The sequence below is a fragment of the Siphateles boraxobius genome, unplaced genomic scaffold, assembly GCF_051911475.1.
Source record: "Siphateles boraxobius isolate OS27281-9 unplaced genomic scaffold, OSU_SipBor_1 140, whole genome shotgun sequence".
Lineage (NCBI taxonomy): Eukaryota > Metazoa > Chordata > Actinopteri > Cypriniformes > Leuciscidae > Siphateles > Siphateles boraxobius.
This window is the reverse complement of record NW_027508745.1, coordinates 171,528-192,236: the sequence shown is the minus strand read 5'-3', so window position 1 is coordinate 192,236 and position 20,709 is coordinate 171,528. Positions and strand designations below refer to the sequence as shown.

The window sequence follows — 20,709 nt, the reverse complement described above, 5'->3', positions numbered from 1 at the left end:
GCGCACGCGGGTGTAGCTAGCGAGCCAACCGGCCAGTCATGCTAAAAACCTGGCGGTTATCATCAATAATTCTTGTTATGTTTGGGTACTGAAGACGGCGCTGTGCGGGGGTATTGCGCAATACCAGCAAGAACACATCGCCTCAAACTGTCAGCAGCGTTCTGTGTGCTCGTCACCTTGTAAGTTCATACTTCCAAGAACAACTAGCAAGAGCGTTCTCCCCAAGAACACAAGTCCGTTCTTTGCATTCTTGGTTTTGAGAAACGGCCATAGACAGTATGTTCCCAACCCTACTTCGTGATCATTTAACCGCTTCATTTGAGAACAACTATCATCATGACATAAACACACAGAAACTCAAAAGGTCTTCACGGCAACCCGTCAAAATAAAAGTTCGGTTTAACTTGACAGAAATATATTACTGTTGTACATTAGAATTTAGATATGTCCCAATGTAATAATACACTAACACTAATCCAAATAAATTATCATCAAAACTGAAATTTTTAAGGAATAATCCATGTTTTAATTTTAACAGTAAAGCTCATTGTGCAACAAGTTATTTGACAAAAAGTTTATTTAATTTCACATGATTAAAATTGATGATAAATGATACAATTTTTGTTTTATGTCTTCATTTTATTACCAGAAAAACACAACACAGAATTGGTGTTAGTGTGAATTAGCGCAGAATTAATTAGTGTGACATTTTTTTTCATATATTTTAAAAAAAAGTATTGTTTAATGATTCATAATACATGATTTCAATTAATTAGACATGCTTTTTGATTGCAAAAAAATTACACCACGTATCCGTAACACGCCCGCTCCGCAACACTAGCAGTACACCCCCCCCCCCCCTAAAAAAGAATCCTAGGGGAAACACTGCAGGGCCAGTATATATACAGAAAATCTAAAGACACAAAGTTGTTTACTTTTAGTTAAAGGTACAATATGTAAGAATTTTGTATCAAAATATCCAAAGACCACTTGCACAGTGTTATACTTTTTTTTTCAATTGTGTACTTCCATTATCCTTAATGTTTCCAAGACTAAATTCAGAAAAATTCACAATTTTAAAAAGTGTCAAATTTTTACGTTACCTGTCAATGACGTAATATCCGCATTATCCCTGGTTTCCGCGTGTACTGCCATAGTGACCATGGCGACAGACGTGGACAACTGAGTAGTACGTAACATCTAGCAGCACGCTGTTGTTGTTTCAATCAAACATTAACATAAGCAGACTTTGGGACAAAACGAGGATCAATATCAGCGTGGCGTTTTCGAGATGGCAAGAGCTCCACGTCCGTGACTAACTTGGATTTGACAGAGCTTCACGAGTCACGACTTGACAGGGTGTACAGAGTCACGTGCGGAGTCATGCTGTTGCATGTACTTTATTAGACAGGTGAGCAAATGTACATAAAACAAATCAATGTTATATACAATGTTACATCAACATGATGAAATGTTAGAATTTTTGTTATTCTTACATGTTAGTAATTCAGCTCTTACGGGTAGTTTGGTAGAATTAAATGTCCTTATTTCTTTATATCCTCGGGATTCGCGTGTGGCACTGATATCTCTCTTATTAGCAATCGTGACCTGCTTCATTCCACAGTCATGCTAAAAAACATGAATGTTTTCACTTATCCATAAACATTATTAGATCCATCAGCATGACAGCAAGTCCCATCATTCCGCTTATCACTGCGTCAACAACCTACGCCTTTGTTACTGTAATGGTTAGCGGCCCCTAGCGGCGAAAATAAAAGACATTGTTGCTTTAAATGTCTTCACGGTTTCATTCCCTGTGTACATGTAAGCAGCTTTCTCTACCGTGAATGAGATTGTTATTCCCCAATGCTGATGTGCAGATCTAACTTTAAATTTGAGTTAGTCATTTATTTCTCTCGGTTGTTTAGTTTCCTATAGATTGCGGTGCTGTGCTGCAGTACTAGGGGTTCCCTCAATACGTCATACTCCAGGCAGGATTCCCCCATGCCGTGGGGACATATAAAAAGCTTATCATGGGTGAAAAACACTTAACGTAGCTTAATGGACTAATACAGTGATATAAAAGACCAAAACCGCACCTTATTGGGTATGTAGGCTATTCTATAGCTACAGGCAAACAGATGGACTCAGAATATGAACGTAACATGCAAAGTTTCACGCTAAGCATTTCCAGTGAAATACTGGCACAAAGTTGGCTTTACATTGGACATTCGATATTCACAAATTTAGGGGCCATCTCTAAAGTTACATACGATATTGAAGAGAATGACTTAGTCATAACCAACTGTAAAGTGTTTACTGTATGTAGGTGTCAGGTTGATGCACAACTGTTTTTTGCGTGCAACACCAATCAATGGCAAATCATTTGTTTTTATGACTACGCTGTTTGTAAAATGACGATCACATTTACTTATGGAAGTATTTATTTCTCGAAATAAAGTTCAAACAGCAGCTTATAGCAGCTTCAATACTTTCTGAATGAACTAACAACTAAAGTCACAAGCCCGTATTCTAGTATCATGCTTGCCATGAATATCAACTGTAAACATAGTGACAGTGATTAAACTAAGTACATATCAAAGACGCCCAAAAAACATGATATTATCACTGTCGACAGCTCGTGTTCATCATCAGTCAAATCTTAATTAAAAGACAGCAATTTTTATACCTGAGTGCTATAGACCAGACCACACAAATATGCAGTTCCAATAGAAGACAGAGTCTTAAACCTTTACATGACATATGCTCAAATCTTCGTCTCTGTTATTACGAAACGAAAATGAAAATGCGGAACTGTTCTTTCACTGTATGATGTGACAGACTAGTTGTCCAGTGCGGTTCACACAGCGAGGGTTTGCAGAGAATGCGGCTGCTAGTTCCAAAAGTTTACAGGTGTGAGTTTGTGGTAGAATGTGGTTGTCACTCCCATAATTAACTAAACTGTGTGTGAATGCAACCATATTAAGGAGTCAAATACACTCACCTAAAGGATTATTAGGAACACCTGTTCAATTTCTCATTAATGCAATTATCTAATCAACCAATCACATGGTAGTTGCTTCAATGCATTTAGGGATGTGATTCTGTTCAAGACAATCTCCTGAACTCCAAACTGAATGTCAGAATGGGAAAGAAAGGTGATTTAAGCAATTTTGAGCGTGGCATGGTTTTTGGTGCCAGACAGGCCGGTCTGAGTATTTCACAATATGCTCAGTTACTGGGATTTTCACGAACAACCATTTCTAGGGTTTACTCGATTTCTGTTGAGACATTCAGATGGTAGAGTCAGAATTTGCCGTAAACAGAATGAGAACATGGATCCATCATGCCTTGTTACCACTGTGCAGGCTGGTGGTTGTGGTGTAATGGTGTGGGGGATGTTTTCTTGGCACACTTAAGGCCCCTTAGTGACAATTGGGCAGCGTTTAAATGCCACGGCCTACCTGAGCATTGTTTCTGACCATGTCCATCCCTTTATGGCCACCATGTACCCATCCTCTGATGGCTACTTCCAGCAGGATAATGCACCATGTCACAAAGCTCAAATCATTTCAAATTGGTTTCTTGAACATGACAATGAGTTCACTGTACTAAAATGGCCCCCACAGTCACCAGATCTCAACCCAATAGATCATCTTTGGGATGTGGTGGAACGGGAGCTTCGTGCCCTGGATGTGCATCCCACAAATCTCCATCAACTGCAAGATGCTATCCTATCAATATGGGCCAACATTTCTAAAGAATGCTTTTAGCACCTTGTTGAATCAATGCCAAGTAGAATTAATAAAGTTCTGAAGGCGAAAGGGGGTCAAACACAGTATTAGTATGGTGTTCCTAATAAAACTTTAGGTGAGTGTATATCACAACCATATTCTATGCCTGTGTGATTAGCCATAGTAACCTCTGGTGCTCAGATACAAGCAGTTGCTTAGCTAGTTTGTGGAGATGGTGAAAATAAAGAATTCAGAGGAGCATGAAACATTTCTGGTGACTGGACACACACACACACACACACACACATACACACACACACACACACACACACACACACACACACACACACACACACACACACACACACACACACACACACACACACACACACACACACACACACACACACACTGAAGAGGTTTTAAGCTGTTCAGGTGGAAACTTATTATGGAATTAATTATGCAGGGCTTTTACTGTGAGGTTATTGTTTCTTACCTTTTTCTATTTTTTAATTTGCTATGGACCTAAATAATGTTATTGTTATTGAAATGTTATTGAAAAAAATTGTTTTTAGTAAATTAATAATAATAGTAAAATATTTGTTTTTTTTCATTGGCTCTTTCAAGAAAATGTATAAATGAAAAATAAAAAAAAGCTCTTTGGTGAAAGAAGGTTCCTGACCCCTCGTCTATCGAAAGGTGAAGCTTTTTGTGTTTGACTTTGATAAGTGTGCATTACATTGCTTCATATTAGGATGTTAATTTCTCACAGCTGAAAGCTCAGCTGGAGAATGTAGCATCTGTATGGGGCTTATGGCTCCCATTACACCTGGCATTAACATTCAGTTTGTATACGGATAGTATCTGTACTTTTTTATATTACATCACCAGTTTTTTTTTGTTTTTGTTTTTCAGATGAGCTCAATAAGAAGGTTTTCTCTTGTAAGACAAACTTATAAATCACAATTTGAGCATGTTTGACTTCTCAATCTCTATAGCACAAGTGGGATTTCAGAGTGGAACAGTGCAATGGATTCATGTTGTTTTTCACTTTCTCTCTTCAGAAATCTTCTGCAGATGTAGAACCAAAGATGTCTTTGGCTGATCGGATGAAGATCTTGCAGGAGAAAGAGGAACAATGGAAAACTAAAGGCAAAGGAGCTTTTAATGACTCCACCCAGTTTTCTGTTGCTGGGCGAATGGCTAAGAGAGGTGGGGATAAATAATTTGCCTACTTTTTAGCCAAAGACTAAGCTTTGTGCAGAGACATGAACTTTTTCAAGGTAAATGCACAAACGAAGACGTTTCCTGCATACCATAATTCCTGCACATACTGTAGGAGATCCGGTTTTAATGTCCATTCTGTGGTTTAAGCAATGACAAGAATGTTTTCATGTTAACGCATCTGTTTCCCATCAGGCTTAGTGTCACCCAACAGAGAGGATGTTCCCATCATCCTTAGCAAGAAGGCCAGCATCAGTACACCAGTCAAACCATTAGAAGGTATACATCTGACATCTTCTGTGACCCTGTTTGAATACTCATTTGCCTCAATAATGTACTGTCAGGGTCATTAGGGACTTTAAACAACAGCCTCTGGTGGAACGGCAACGGCATTCTGGCGTTCTGTTGCGCATGCGCTACTTTAACTGCTAGGCTACTTTACGACGTTCTACTGTAACCGTCTATTACGGGAGAACAGCTGATTTGCCGTTGTCGCGACTATGTGAAAGATTAAGAAAGTTAATGTTATTTTTTATGGAATGTGGCATTGTAATTGTTTATGTGTATCATTAAATGGCCAAAGCAACCCTCTCCTGCTTTTTAAAAGTCATAGCAACGAGGGAGAGTGACAGTCACCCAGTCAATCAGAGCACTCGGTCCGAATGAAATAATGAGCTGTGTTTATTGCAACACTGAGAGGACTACAGACACTTTATTTTTATAAACTCCTTTTCAAAGTACTAACATTTTAGATATGTATTGTTATATAAAGACAGTTTAAACAAATTTTAGTGTTTTAGTGTTTAAAACAAAAAGTGTTTTAGATGCACATTGCCTACCCTGCCTTTAACTGGGGCAGTTAACCGTTTACTTCCTGCTGCCGTTGCGGTTCCACCAGAGGCTGTTGCTTAAAGTCCCTATTGTTGCTTAAAGTCCCTATTGTCTCTACAAAGTGTTCTTCTTTCATGCCTGGAAATGTCCCTCGAACAGAAATCTCCACACATCCTGATGCTGAGGGAGATAAAAGACTGGACAAACTGGAGTCCTTCTTAGACAGACTTCACAATAAAGGTTATTCATTGAAATACTCTAAACAATTTGCATGTTAACGCATAATATAGTTTTATGCAGTGATCTCTCTTCATTTAACATGCAGGCACAGGCATGAAGAACTCCACCATCGAGGTGATGGAGGAGAAAGAGAAGGAGGTGATGACCCTGGATGACGAAGAGACATTTGGGCGCTTCTACAGTAGCTTATCACCCACCACTCTGAGCTCCAGTGTACTACTAGGCGAGGAAGAAGACTTCAGCATCCTACTGTCAGACACGCCCAAGTAAGATACTGCTTTAATTTCTAGGGATAGTTAACCAACAACCCCAAAATGCAGTCATCATTTACACACCCACATGTTGTTCCAAACATTTATTACTTTTTTTCTTCTGTTGAATACAAAATAATTATTTTGAAGAATGCTAGTAACCAAACTGTTTTTGTTACCATTGACTTCCATTGTATGGACAAAAAACCGACATTTCTCAAAATATCTTTGTTGCACAGAAGAAGAAAAAAAAAACTCTTTAAGATGCTGCAGTCCATATTTGTCTCTTGTAGTAATATTTTTAATAAGCCTCTCTTGGACACCTATGTAATATGAATTATGAGGTGATATCATCTATGGCAGAGGTTCTCTGAATTTCTGGGGATTTCTACTCAACTGTTTCTTAATTATTGTATTGTATATATAAAAAAAAAAAAAGCATTTATATTTAATAGCCATCAAACAGATCTCTACCTATATAAAATATGCAGCTTCTCTTGTGCTTAAAATATTAAGTGAAAAATTGTCTGCAACCTCCCCTGGATGCCAATGTGACAATTTATTGTGTATTACGGGTAAGTTCAACAGAAGCTGAGATAGGGACCCAAGAAGTCACAAACAGGATCACGCCAAGATGTAAAAACGGAAATGCAGTTGGTGTCCAAGTCGATGTTTATTAAAACTTGTGTACAAAATGTGCAAATAAATCGTGTTCAAAGTGTAATTTAAACAAAGGTTATTAATAAAAACACAGTCTTAAAACTAGCACAGTAAAGGTACTAAAGCTGCTTCAACTCTCCTCAACAACAATTGATGCTGCAGTTTTTCTGCGCTCGAGCAGCGCTAACGATAACCTACTGTTTCTTATGGTCAAAAAACAATCCATCCGCAAGTGCCCTATTCTACTAGTGACGGCTGTGTTTAATACACACATTTAGAATGTAGTTTACCAGTTAAAGTCCCCCTGTAGTCAATACTTTTATCCCTTAAAACTCACCTTTGATCATAAAAATGACATATTTAAATGTTTTTTTCCTTAAAAAAAATTTTTTCATGCCTTGAGGTGATGATACACAGGGCAACTTTTTGAGCAATGTTGCCGGGCAATGTTGCCGTCAACGGGCAACCAGGTGAGACACAGGGCAACTAATTAGGGCAACGTACAGTTGGCAGCAGCCAATCCGAGAGGAGCAAATCTATTGCCATGGATACAGACACCTCAAAGATGGATGCTGAAACTTTTGCAGCTGTCACTGTTGTCTTGGCTTCTTCAACAATGATTTTACTTAAGTAAGTATCACTTTTAACACAAAACTTAAAAAATAATTTGCCATTATTATTACATAAATTAATTAATATTACATGCATAAATTCCATCTGTTTTTTCTTTTTTGTTTTGCTTTCAAAATGCTAGTAGCCTATAAAGCATATGATTAATGACTCAAGAGTTTTTTTTATTAAATTAGGCTAAATTACTGTTATTAATTTTTGTTATGGAAATATCATATATAGATATATATAGATACCATATCACTGTGTCATAACATGTTAACAAATTAATCGGGTAACCTTTTAATTTCATTCATTTTAGCAAAAAAGAAAAAAGGACGCGGACCAGAAGATGGCTGCTCAGGAGGAGGAGGGGGTGTTACAGCCAACTACTGAGGGAGCTGGCTGACAAAGATGCTCCTGGTTACAGAAACTGGTTAAGAATTTGGCAAAACACATTGAACAGTCTGGTGAGCCTGGTGGAACCATCATTAAGAAGGCAAGGCACAGTGATCAGGGAGGCAATACCTGTTGGGGAGAGACTGGCAATAACATGGAGGTACTTGGCCACAGGACAGACCTTCTGTCTGGAATACAGATTCCGGGTTAGTAGGCACAGCATTTCCAGGATTGTAGTCAAGACCTGTGAGGCTCTTTACAAGGCATTACAACAGGATTACCTCAAAGTACCGTCCACAGAACAGGAGTGGAACCAGATTTGAGGAGAGGTGGAACTTCCCACATTGCATTGGTGCCTTAGATGGCAAGCATGTCAAGATCCTTCCGCCACCAAATTCAGGGTCCCATTACTATAACTACAAAGGTTTCAATTCAATAGTTCTCATGGCTCTAGTAGATGCGGACCTGAAATGTATTTATTTTGATGTAGGGACAAATGGCAGAGTTAGCGAAGGGGGAGTTTGGGCCCAAGTGTGGGCTGAGCCAGGCATTGGAAGACAACACACTGAACATACCATCACTAGAAGACCTGCCTGGACGTCAAACCCCTGTCCCTTATGTTGTCGTGGCAGATGAGGCCTTTGGTTTGAAGCCATGGATGATGAGACCATACCCAAGGACACAACTGGATAACAACAAGCGAAACTTTAACTACAGGCTCTCTTGTGCACGTCGTTGTGTTGAGAATGTTTTTGGAATCTTGGCAAACAGATTCAGAGTTTTTCGCCTAGCAATCGCACTGGAACCTTCAAAGGCTGTAATAATAACAAAGGCAGCATGTGTTCTTCACAATTACCTAAGAACTGAATCCCTTAAGCCTAGTTCACACTACATGATTTTAAGCCCGATTTGCAAATCGTTGAGCTTGCCGACAGGTCAGGGTGTTATCGCGTGCAAATCGCGGGGGATTAGCGGGCGATGAACGCTCACCAATCTGTTAGTATGAAAGAGCCAACAACGCATCAAAGACGCTCGCAGACGCCTCGCAGACGCGTCGCCGAGCCTAGAAAAATATCTAGCATGCTAGATATCCAGAGCTGTCGCACGACTCAACCTCACTGATGTCATGAGCAACAGCCAATCAGAGCAAGGTATGGGTTGAGGTCACCGGGTAAATACGTGGGTAAATACACGATTTTTGCCGTCAGTCAAACATAAACATGCAGCTACATCTCCGATGACATAAACATGCTGTACTCACCTCCAACTCTCTCTGAAGCATAGACAATCCCGGCTGTTCGCGTATGCGGATCCACTCTTTCGCCCATACTCTCTTATTTTTTCGCGTTTTTTTTCTCAGAGCAAATCATCGCGCAAACAGTTTGCAGCACTAGTTTCTGTCTGACGTCCATATTCGCGGCCGTGTTGTGTTGTTCTTCGCTGGGTATTGGCGCGCGTGCTGTTTCGCCTCATTTCCGGTTCGTTTTATCGCGTGATTTTTCGTGACAAAACGTGGTTTGTAGACAAGATAGAATCGTTGGGTGACAGAGTTGTTGTCAACTCGTGTAGTGCGTTACCTCCTGTTGCGGATCAATCACGTTGTGTCGTGTGGTGTGAACAGCTCAACAAGTTGAACACTCCTGATTTCACAGAGAGCAAGTCATGTAGTGTGAAGCCCACAGTTCAGCCCAACGTTTTAAAATCATGTAGTGTGAACTAGGCTTTACCCGTTACACCGACACACCTCCCAATCTGGTGGATCAGGAGGACACAGAAACGGGTCGACTTATCCACAGAGCTTGGAGGGAAGAACCAGAATGTGCTCTGTATTTACAAGGACACATAATATGAGACGCTGATGTTAGACAAACACAGTTCCAACTTAAAAAAAAAAAAAATCGATGAGCGGCCCTTCATTTATTACAAGTCAGTGGTTCTCAAACTTTTTAGAGTGGCGTACCCTCGATATTTGGCCCCATAAATAAAATTTTCAGGTGTATTTTTTGCCTTAATAGAATGAATAATGCTTTAAATAAAATGGTAAATAGAGAAATTATACTTCTAAATATTAAATTAAAACCACCAGTAGGTGGCGGTAAGTCCCTGTCTTTATGAGTGAGCCATCGATTCATTCATTAGAAACGAACTGTATTCATGAATAAATCATTGACTCTCACGATTTGTTCAAAGCCGCAGATTCGTTAACGAAACAACGCTGTGTTGGAGATGCATAACAGTACTGCAGTGGCTTTTGTTGAAACTATTATTTTGTTGAAAAATTGAGTAAAAAATACTGACAATACTGTTTAAAATGAACATCACTTAACATTACTCTTCCATTTGTTGAATTGTTGTATAAAATCAATGTCACATTTGCAATCGTGTGGATATTCGGAAAACATTGTATTCGTGCTCGTATAATATATGACCAACATTAAAAACAAGAATCTTATTATCTCGTCCGTAATGCAGAACATTATCTCGTCCGTAATGCAGAATCCCTGACAGCATTCAAAAGACAACTGAAAACTCATCTCTTCCGTGAGTACTTAACATTAAAAAAAAAAATTCTTCTCTTTTAAATCTTTCCTTCCCTTTTAAATCTTCCCTTGTCTGGCTTTTGCTACTCTGAGCAATGCCTGAACTTTGTATTTTGAGCACTTCTTGCGTCGTTCTTCCCTCTTCACGATGACTCACTTGCTTTAGTCCTCAGATGTAAGTCGCTTTGGATAAAAGCATCTGCTAAATGACTAAATGTAAATGTAAGAACTCACACAAGCTATGTTTTTGTATCGAAGAGAGTTTGAATCTTAATTTGATCTCTATACACGGTTTGTGTTTATACTTGTTCTTCATGCTAGTAAGTTAAGTGCTTAATCCCCACTTTTACAAAGGTACATTGTAGAGAACGGCAGTAATGTAATTTGTGCGATTTGCTATGGTAGATGACTCTGCACGCAACCTATCATATGGACGCTGCTTTTGTTGATGAAGTCAGTTTTGATCGGATGTCATGTATTTACGGCATTTTACCTGCTAGATATAACTTACATGTTATTTTAAGGTGGGGTAGAATTGTACCTTCTCTGTCACCTCACGTAGGCTACCCGCAGTGGTGCGCGTACGTTACCCTAGTTTGAGAACCACTTTTACAAGTTAATTGCCAAGACACAAGTCGGGGTATCTAACGTTAGTTAACTTTCAGGTAACTAACTATGTAACAAATTCACCTCGTTAGCTAAATCCCATAGAAAGTCTATGGAGCGGTGGTCAAAAATATTCGATGAGTAAATTACAACCTGGGCGGGCACAATAAATTGGACATCTATTGGTATTTTAAGCATTAAATTAAGCAAATTTTCTATTTTGGGTTGACACATGACAATTTACCAGCATAAAAAGATATAAGCTGATGCTCCTTTTCTTCGCACCACTGCCGCTGAGAGGCTGCCATCTTGTTTGAAAATTTTCTTAATTCTCCAAGCCGGTCACGTGATCGGCTGCTAGCATTCTGATTGGAGGATCTCAAAAAGTTGCCCACGACAGATCTAAAGTATCCAGATTGAAATTTGTTGGCCATTCTCAATGAAAAAGTGACCAAGCAACATCGCTCAGCAACATTGCCCAGCAACATTGCTCAAAATGTTGCCCTGTGTATTATCACCTTTAAAATAGCTTAAATGTAGCTCTACACCCTTGCTTCATTTAATATACATGGTTCTATGAGTATGCAACTTAGCCCCACCTCCACTCACTCACACACGCTCAGAGATCCACTCGTTGATGATCACACTTTGACGTGATTGGTTACAAGGAAGTTTGTGACGTCAGAAACACCAACGATTTCAAACTGTGTTTTTGAGACTGTCTTGGTTCACTGCAGTTTTAAGGAGAAACTACTCAGCAATCGTGATGACATGAATTTTACATATAAACAACATTAAAAACTTGATTTTCACCACAGGGGGTCTTAAAGCAATTATGCCTATCCTAAACTCTACACTTCTGTAGGCAGTGTCTATATCTCAAGGATGTGGGTGACTGCATGGGGTTGCAAACCTTTTGGAACCTAAACAGCGGTTCACATTCTAAAAATGGTTGACATGTACTGCTCTCATGTCTTCATTCTTGCTTTCATGAATGTATTCTTGATTAATTGCAGACTAGCATCAGCAGTTGAGGAACATAAGCGTTCAGTGCGGCCCTGCAGAAGAACCAAGAGCTCTAGAAACCCTCTCCGTGCTCTGGCTGCACGAGGCGATCTCAGACAGGCTTATACTGAACAGAGACTGAATGTGGCCTCCGTGGAGACCAAAAGGATACAAATGGAGCGGAGTACGTTTGTTAGTTACATTTCATGGTGAATTCATAGACTGTTTGCACCACTTTTATATGTGGTATATCACCACAAAGATCTGTGTTCCAGCTTAACCTGTTTACCATGTTCTCTGTTTAGATTAAGACTCAAACATAAATTTTTGACCTCTAAAAATCTCATGGTGACATTCATTTCTAAATTTGTGTCAGGAGTTATGAAAATGAAAAATGTCTCATCTATCTCAGTGTTCGCAGAGAGGAGGGAATGAGACTTTGTTTAAGCTTCCATGTTACAGTATGCAAGTATCTCGTTACTTCCGTCTAAAGATTCTCAGGCAATAACTGTTCAGCTCCTCCTGGCGAGAAGGAGTATAGAGAAATCTCCAGTTTGCATGCTTAAACGTCACTGGCAAATCCTATGGTTTGCCGTTATTCAATAGGGCTTCAATGTTACTCTGAGAAGGAGTTTCACCATAGCGTCTACTAGTGACGCAATGTAGATTGAACTGAAGTTGATACCTTTAATATGAAAATAAGAGCCTCTGTTCCATCCATGAAGAAAAAGATTCCTCGGGCCGAATTCAGGAAAATATTCTTAAGAAAGAAGTTAAGAAAGTTCTTAAGACAAATTCTAAGAAGCTTGTAAGAATGTTCATAAGTCCAACATAAGAAGAAAATTATTTTTTATGAACGATTGAACTTGACATGTAGGACAATGCACACTAAGCCACATTGTGCTTTCAGCCCATTTCGTTGCACTTTTTACTAATGCTGCCCCCTAAGAGTCGACTAATAGTTATTCAACTAAGTTTCCCTCTCTTCCCTGATTTTGCATAGCTCCCGATGCAAAATCTTTGCCGGCGCCAATGCATACTTGCATGCTTTCCACCAGTGGTGGGCTAGGGCATCCACTCCCAGTGTGTGGGCTGCTCCACATTTCAAACAGCAGGTGACGTGGACAGATCGAATAGACAGGAGATGTCAATCTGCCAACAACAAAAGGCTCTTTGTGAGCTTCAGCAGGGGACACAAGTTGATAGCTCCTTGATGATTTATGCATCCCATCATAATCTGATGAAATGGAACATAAAAACCCTCAAGAGCAAGTTGAACTGCTCTCATTACTAGACAGTTGATGTGCCACACCCTCTCTGTGTGCTTCCAGACACCGAAAGCCGGTCTGCCATCACAAAGGGCTCCCAAGCTCATGCTTGATGCAACCGTTGGGACAGTTTTTGGGTTTGCACACCTGTCCCATTGTTACGCCCCGTTTGTACAAGGGCCCTTTGCGTCTGCAGATTATCAGGTTGTACATGGTCTTTTAGCCGTAGCTGAAACGGCTGCAATGAAGCAGGCCCAGCTGATATACTGTCGCAGCTGCAGCTAGCCCATGTGTTCTTTTAAAGCATTTCAAAAAGAGGGTTTCCCCTAATTCAAACATTGTGAATAAATTCATTATGACCTACCAGCGCTGAGGTAAGAGGTTGGCTCTCATAGAAATGGAATTGAGACTCGTGCCCAGGAAAGAGCTTAATTTACTGAACATTCCTCTGTTTTCTTTGTTACATTGTAGCAAATATAAACAGTTAATTGGTTTCTCTTCTTTCTGCAGTGGCCAAGCACTCAAATTTGGCAGATGCGGCTCTGGCAGGTCTGGCCAGCAAAGAGAACTTTAAGAAAGTCAATCTGCGAAGCGTGAAGTCTACAGAGGTGGTGACCAACAACAGCGCTGTGCCTTTCCACAAGCTCATGCTTATCCACATTAAAGGTGAAGCGGTCAATAATCATGCAAAATATCAGTGCAAGTTTTTATGTCCTAAATGTGCATGTTCTGCCCTCTAATCACTAGCTTTTAACACTTGTCTGTTAATTTGCGCAGGCCGCAGGCATGTTCAGGTGCGTCTGGCTGAACCCACTGCCCGCTCTCTGAACAGCGGAGACTGCTATCTGCTCATCACTCCCAAACACTGCTTTTTCTGGAGTGGAGAATTTGCCAATGTCATCGAAAAAGCTAAGGTACTACCACAAAGAAAATAAAAATCCAAGTCTATTCTATATATAACAGGGTATTAAACCAGTGTTATTTTAGTATTGCTTATATACTATTATAGTATGCATTCATATTTTGAATTAAATATAATTTTTTATGTTTTCATTTTTCATTTTAAATCCTTTAAAAATGTTTTCTTCTCTTAAAAGTATTTTGTTTTCCCCATAATTTTAGTTGGCTTTAATGTATTTTTATTTGTTTTAGTTTAAGTAATTTTAGTACTTCAGCTCAAACTAATTTATTCCAGTTAGTTGCTATGGCAACACATTCAAATTTGTGTCCTTTTAAGTTTTTCATTTATTATTTCAATTACCGAAAATTATTTTAAATAGTTTTATTTAACAATAACAACAGATGAGATTTTTTTTTAAATAGTGACCCCTTCTCTGTGTGTGTGTGTGTGTGTGTGTGTGTGTGTGTGTGTGTGTGTGTGTGTGTGTGTGTGTGTGTGTGTGTGTGTGTGTGTGTGTGTGTGTGTGTGTGTGTGTGTGTGTGTGTGTGTGTGTGTGTGTGTCAGAGCTCAGAGATGGCTCAGTACATCCAGACGAAGAGAGATCTGGGCTGCAAAGCTCCTCAGATCACCGTGCTGGATGAGGGAATCAACACCGAGAACCGTTCGGCCAAAGAGTTCTGGAGTCTGTTGGGAGGAAAGACTGAGTACCGAGGTACAGGCACTTACAAAAATACTTATCCTGCCAGACCATTGACTCTAGGCCAGAATTTTGCATTATAAAATTCAGTTTATCCTCCATTCTTGCAGTATTTTGGTGCTTGTTTACTTGTTGTTTTTTGAGTTTAGATTGCCATAGTTTGTACTAACTTCCTCAGAAGCTCCATGAAGTTTGTTCCTTCTCTTTCTTCAAAATAACTTTTTTCTTGACACACTGCATTTGAATAACCATGTTGTTCCCATGCTATATCCACGTTTTACCCCTTATTCTGTGCTGAATTTAGTGGAAAATTCCAGAACTACACACTTACTGGTAAAATCAAAAAGCTATTCACAGGACTGTGAGGGTGAGGCTTAACATACTATATTTTAATGTCCATTATCAGATTGCAAGTAGGTAAAAATCGGTCCTGTCCAACAGTATTTCTGGCTAGATATTTAGTTTTACTCAGGAATATGTGAAATTATGGAAGTTAAACGCATGTTGCTAATATACTGTCAATTTAAATTGCTGCAGTTTGCTTTGTGGAGATATGTTTTTTATGTGTGTGTATCTGTGTTTTACAGGTGCAGGGGAGCCAGAGGAAGATGAACTGTATGAGAGTGCTGTAGTAGAGTCAAACTGTGTCTACAGGCTGGTGGAGGATAAGCTGGTTCCTTATGAGGAGGCATGGGCATCCATTCCCAGTGCCTCTCTTCTCAACTCTAAGGAGGTGTCACATTTATAGGCTCTATGCGGTTCTGTCCTATTGTGGACGATCAGTGTGTGTGTTGGTAAACTTTGCTTGATCCCATTGTTCTGAAATTAACTCTCTCTGTGTGTGTGTGTGTGTGTGTGTGTGTGTGTGTGTGTGTGTGTGTGTGTGTGTGTGTGTGTGTGTGTGTGTGTGTGTGTGGCAGGCACTGGTGTTTGACTTTGGAAGCGAGGTGTATGTCTGGACAGGAAAGGATGTTTCTTTGAGTGACAGGAAGGTGGCAGTGCAGCTGGGCAAACACATCTGGAGTGGCGCATATGACTACAGCACATGCAGGATCAACCCCCTCGACCCCTCCTCAGCCAATATAGACATCCCTAAGTGAGTGACACCTCCACTGACTATTTCTGCTTCTAGCTCATGTTCTCTGTCTGTGATGAAGAAAAAAAAAATCTTACCAGATTATGATTTTGTAGGTGATGCATTGAGCCTTGAGAGAGTGGTTTATAAAGCTCTCAAAAATGTGTTAACTCAGTAGAATCTCAAGAACGGCCATTAAAACCAGGACACATGAAAACAACTGATATATGCAAACACAATACTGCCCTCAAGTGGTATAATTTGATTAGATCATATTAGAGATTAATAAAAGCATTTATTTTTGTAAATTTAATAAATTATTCTTTTAGTGTAGGGACAACAATCAATATTTTTAAAGTGCCATTTTTTTTAATGTGTATCTTCAAATACACACTGAACATGAGCAAAGTTAGTAAGTATGGTTTTCGTTTCTAGTTGGAGAAGACGAAAATAAATGACTTAGTTCAGTTAGTGAGTCAAGATCTGTTCCAAACGATTCAGTGAATTAGTCTTGTAACATTGAGTAAAACTTTTTGATTGAATTAGTCAAAGTCAGTTAAAGAGTCATTTTTTTGACAAATTGGACAACACTTGTTGCTTTGCTTTTGCATTTTTTCTATGTAACTAGAGAGGACAATGCTGTAGAAACAAGTGTTGTCTATTTGTCTTTGTACTGTTTCATCGTGTTCAGTCAATCTCTCTCCAAGCATTCAATTCAGACTAAAGAATGTAGACATTCAAGAACTGTTACTGGAACCAAATCACATGAGAATCCTACTCTTTTTCTCACTTGTGTCTGTGTTTGTGAGCAGACAAGGTGAGGGCAGGCCAAGCTGGGCCCTGTTTGGCCGGCTGTCAGAACACAATGAAACCGCTCTATTCCGAGAGAAGTTTCTAGATTGGGCTGAGCGGAAACCCCCCAAAGATGAACTGGTGGTGGAGGAGCGGAAGGTAACAGACAGCGAGACACTCAGAATGTATTCCAACCTTCTTTCCTTTGAAAAGATAGTGACAACCTGCATTTTATCTTTCTCCAATAGAGTCCAGTCTGTCAGCTCCTTCCCACCTGTGACTCTGACCTGAAGCCATGTGACGTCACAGAGATGCTGGCGGGAACAGCAGGCCCAGTGAAGATGGTGCTGGAGGGTGTGGATGTGCAGAGAGGTCATGGATTGGTCCGTTCTGAGGATGGGCGGCAGGCTGAGCTTTCCACTGTTGCTGTGGACTCATGGCACATCCGTGAGTTTGATGATTTTGAGATCCCGCCAGAGAGTGTGAGTCAGCTGCACGAGGGCGACACCTATGTCATCCGCTGGAAATACTCTGTCACTAATGTTGGTGAGTGAGGCATGGAACTTCATTTATTTGTGATGTTACTTTTGTACTTGGTATGCATCATTTCAGGTGATACAGTGCTTGTCAACCAGGGGGCAGGGAGCCTCAGCAAGTGGAAAGTGGCATAATTCAAAAGAAGCTAGAAGAGGTGCTGAATATTTTATCGTACGTGTTCGCAGTGGGTAAGAGAGAGAAGCCTGGTGAAGTGAGTATAGCTGGTCCAGGCAGGGAACGCACAGCATGCTTCTTCTGGCAGGGACGTCACTCCAGCATCAGTGGGCGGGGAACATCTGCCCTCATGACGGTAGAGCTGGGCAACCACAGAGGGGCGCAAGTGCTGGTCACACAGGGCAAAGAGCCACCCTGCTTCCTCCAACTCTTCAAGGGAGGGCTAATCATCCACCGAGGTTCCAGGGAGGATAGCTTTAATAACACAGGTAATAAACGCAGATAATAATGAGCAAAACTTTACCAGACCTCTTTTATATCTCACAGTAATTCCATGTGTGTGTGTTATTTTTGTGTGTTTTTTCTGTCAGGAGACTGGCGTTTGTTTTGTGTGCGTGGAGAGGCAGTAATGGAGGCCTCGCTGGTTGAAGTGGAGTGCTGTTGTGACAGCCTGCGCTCTCGTGCTAGTTTGCTGCTGCTGGGGGTACAAAAGGGACAACTCTACCTGTGGCATGGCTGTAAGTCTCATCCCGGTGCCCGGGAAGTGGGCAAAAGGACCGTGGAGCGCCTCACTCAAACGTGAGCAGATTTACCCATATAAGATTTGGGTTGTACTCACACTAGGTGATCTGAACCGTGCCCAAGCATGTTTGACTAGTGTGATCGCACCGTGCCCGGGGTGGTTCACTAACCGTGCCCTGGCCCTCTTGGAAGAGATGGACCAGAGTGCGGTTCTGTTAGGGTTGGGTATGGAACGCATTTTGTAGTGTTATCGCTAACCACGCCAGAGCACGGAACAGCTACTACTCTTGTGTGTCATCATTATGACAGCAAACATCTTCTATTACTGCTTGGATACTACACTTTTCAATTCATTTGAGTATATCTAGGTTTATAGTGGGTCTGGTTTTAATTGCGCGGGCTCGGTACAAGGCAACCGTGCCTAGTGGGAGTACACCCTTAGACTTTTCTGTATAGGAATGTAATGACCATGTGGTGATTGTGTGTGTATATGTATTTATATGCATGTTACAGTTGTCCTCGTGAGCTGAGCTTGAACAGTAACAGCAGTTTGAAAGTAATTGAAATAGAGGAAGGAACTGAGCCCAGGGAATTCTGGGATGCTCTTGGCAAGCAGGACAGGAAAGCCTATGACTGCATGCTGCAAGGTAAAAAAGGAAATGTTTATTTACAACCAATCAATGTTTCCTTGTTATATGTTGCTAAATTGGTATGTCATTATAATCATACACATGCATAATATTTCCTTATGATGCTATAAGCCCTGTTCCAAATCTAGTGAGCTTTTTTGCTGTCTACTGCTGACATAGGAAGGCAGCATCTGAAATGGAACTTCATAAGTGACTGATTTGAAACATACAATGAAAAATATTCTAGTACGTCTAAAAATATTACACAAAGAGTTGGTTAAAATTATTTTTTTAGGACTCTTAACTAACCACTGATTTCAAGTTTCCATTAGCATGTTGCTATCCTAACAGCACAATATTGGAATAAGTCTAAAATAGAGTAGCACACAAAATGTGTATTACACATTACACAAAATGTATGTATTACACAAAGAGTTGGTTAAAATTATTTTTTAGGACTCTTAACTAACCACTGATTTCAAGTTTCCATTAGCATGTTGCTATCCTAACAGCACAATATTGGAATAAGTCTAAAATAGAGTAGCACACAAAATATTGGCTAAATTTTTATTAAAACTGGAATTGCATGAATTATATTTCTAATAGATTTTTCTCTTGTCTTGAATAGATTTTTTTACTGAGCTCATTTTGGAATATTTCTGTGAGTCACATGCAAAGTTGCCTTAGAATTGGGCCAAAAGAGGGAATCTTTAGCAAAATCTTGCTGCGTGTCCGTTAAGAACAGCTTTTATGTTGAGGGTGTGTCTGTGATGCCTAAAAGGGACTATGTGTAGTTTTTTAGGTATTGTATTATCTAAAACTAATATTTTTATTCATAAATATGTCCTCAAGTCAAGTCAAGTCATCCTCATTTATATAGCACTTTTAACAATGTAGATTGTTTCAAAGCAGCTTTACAGAGATAAAGATATAATTTAAGGTAACAGAGATTGGTTTGGTTTTATAGTGGCTCTTGAAAAATGTTTTTTCCAGCTAAAGTTAGTTTTTATTGATTCACTTCCGTCTAAATGATCATTTGTTATTAAATTAGGGGCCGCTAAGACGACACCGTTCTCTCTAAACAGACTTTAAACGTGGACCTGTGATAGACGCTGATGGCGTTCACATGCGCATTAAGAATTGATTCTATAGTTATGTGCGTTTGAATATATGTGCGCAGGTTTGTAATTCCTTACAAACCATGCCTAAACAAACTACTTGTCTATAAATTTTGATGCAGAATTTTTATTTTATCTTATCACTTTGGGTAGGTACGCGAACCGAAAAATTCCACAACGCTTTATCTGTAGAGTGGTATAGGGATCCTCCATAGGGAGAGGCTAGTTGGCACTTCAGCACTGCATTGTCATCAGGTCCAGGCGAAAGTCCTTCGTCAGATCTGGAAACGGCCTGGATCCAGCAGGCTGCGGGAAAACCTCTGGATAAACAAAGACACTAAAATTAGCGTAGATGCCATTCTTCTTATGATGTAACGAGTACATCAGGATATGAGGGAAGTGTTCCCAGTTCCGGCTGACCTAATCTAAGCAGCCTAATATTGAATTATAGAAGGCTATAGAGTGTTATGTGAATGCTAGGTCAAAGAGATGTGTTTTTAGTCTAGCTTTGAACTGACAGACTGTGTCTGCTTCCCGGACAATGTTAGGAAGATTGTTCCAAAGTTTTGGTGCTAAATAGGAAAAGGATCTACCGCCAGTAGTCGATTTATATATTCTAGGTATTATTAACTGGCCGGAGTTTTGAGATCGCAATAGATGTGAAGGACTATAATGCGTTAAGAGCTCGCTCAAGTACTGGGGAGCTAAACCATTTAGTGCTTTGTAAGTAATCAGCAATATTTTAAAATTTATATGATGTTTACTAGGGAGCCAATGCAGTGTTGACAGAACCAGGCTAATATGGTCGTACTTCCTGGTTCTGGTAAGAACTCTAGCGGCTGCATTTTGAACTAGCTGTAGTTTGTTTATTAAGCGTGCAGGGCAACCACCCAGTAG

The 20,709-nt window shown here is 40.0% G+C and overlaps 1 protein-coding gene and 1 long non-coding RNA gene across 8 annotated transcripts in view; both read left to right on the top strand.

Annotated features, from left to right (window-relative positions):
* The window catches only part of LOC143738228 (uncharacterized), a 202,897-nt gene that overhangs the window by 115,241 nt on the left and 66,947 nt on the right, over positions 1 to 20,709 (top strand). The gene's annotated exons all lie outside the window — the stretch shown is intronic.
* The window catches only part of LOC143738227 (supervillin-like), a 196,364-nt gene that overhangs the window by 156,449 nt on the left and 19,206 nt on the right, over positions 1 to 20,709 (top strand). For all 6 annotated transcript variants that reach the window (XM_077230243.1, XM_077230244.1, XM_077230247.1 and 3 more), the window contains 15 exons: positions 4,799 to 4,946; positions 5,154 to 5,237; positions 5,949 to 6,029; positions 6,115 to 6,295; positions 12,111 to 12,283; positions 13,878 to 14,033; positions 14,145 to 14,281; positions 14,833 to 14,980; positions 15,553 to 15,698; positions 15,886 to 16,061; positions 16,853 to 16,991; positions 17,081 to 17,378; positions 17,555 to 17,812; positions 17,915 to 18,122; positions 18,579 to 18,712. In XM_077230243.1, the coding sequence (XP_077086358.1) occupies positions 4,799 to 4,946; positions 5,154 to 5,237; positions 5,949 to 6,029; positions 6,115 to 6,295; positions 12,111 to 12,283; positions 13,878 to 14,033; positions 14,145 to 14,281; positions 14,833 to 14,980; positions 15,553 to 15,698; positions 15,886 to 16,061; positions 16,853 to 16,991; positions 17,081 to 17,378; positions 17,555 to 17,812; positions 17,915 to 18,122; positions 18,579 to 18,712 (2,467 nt within the window). The remainder of the gene's footprint in view (positions 1 to 4,798; positions 4,947 to 5,153; positions 5,238 to 5,948; positions 6,030 to 6,114; positions 6,296 to 12,110; positions 12,284 to 13,877; positions 14,034 to 14,144; positions 14,282 to 14,832; positions 14,981 to 15,552; positions 15,699 to 15,885; positions 16,062 to 16,852; positions 16,992 to 17,080; positions 17,379 to 17,554; positions 17,813 to 17,914; positions 18,123 to 18,578; positions 18,713 to 20,709) is intronic.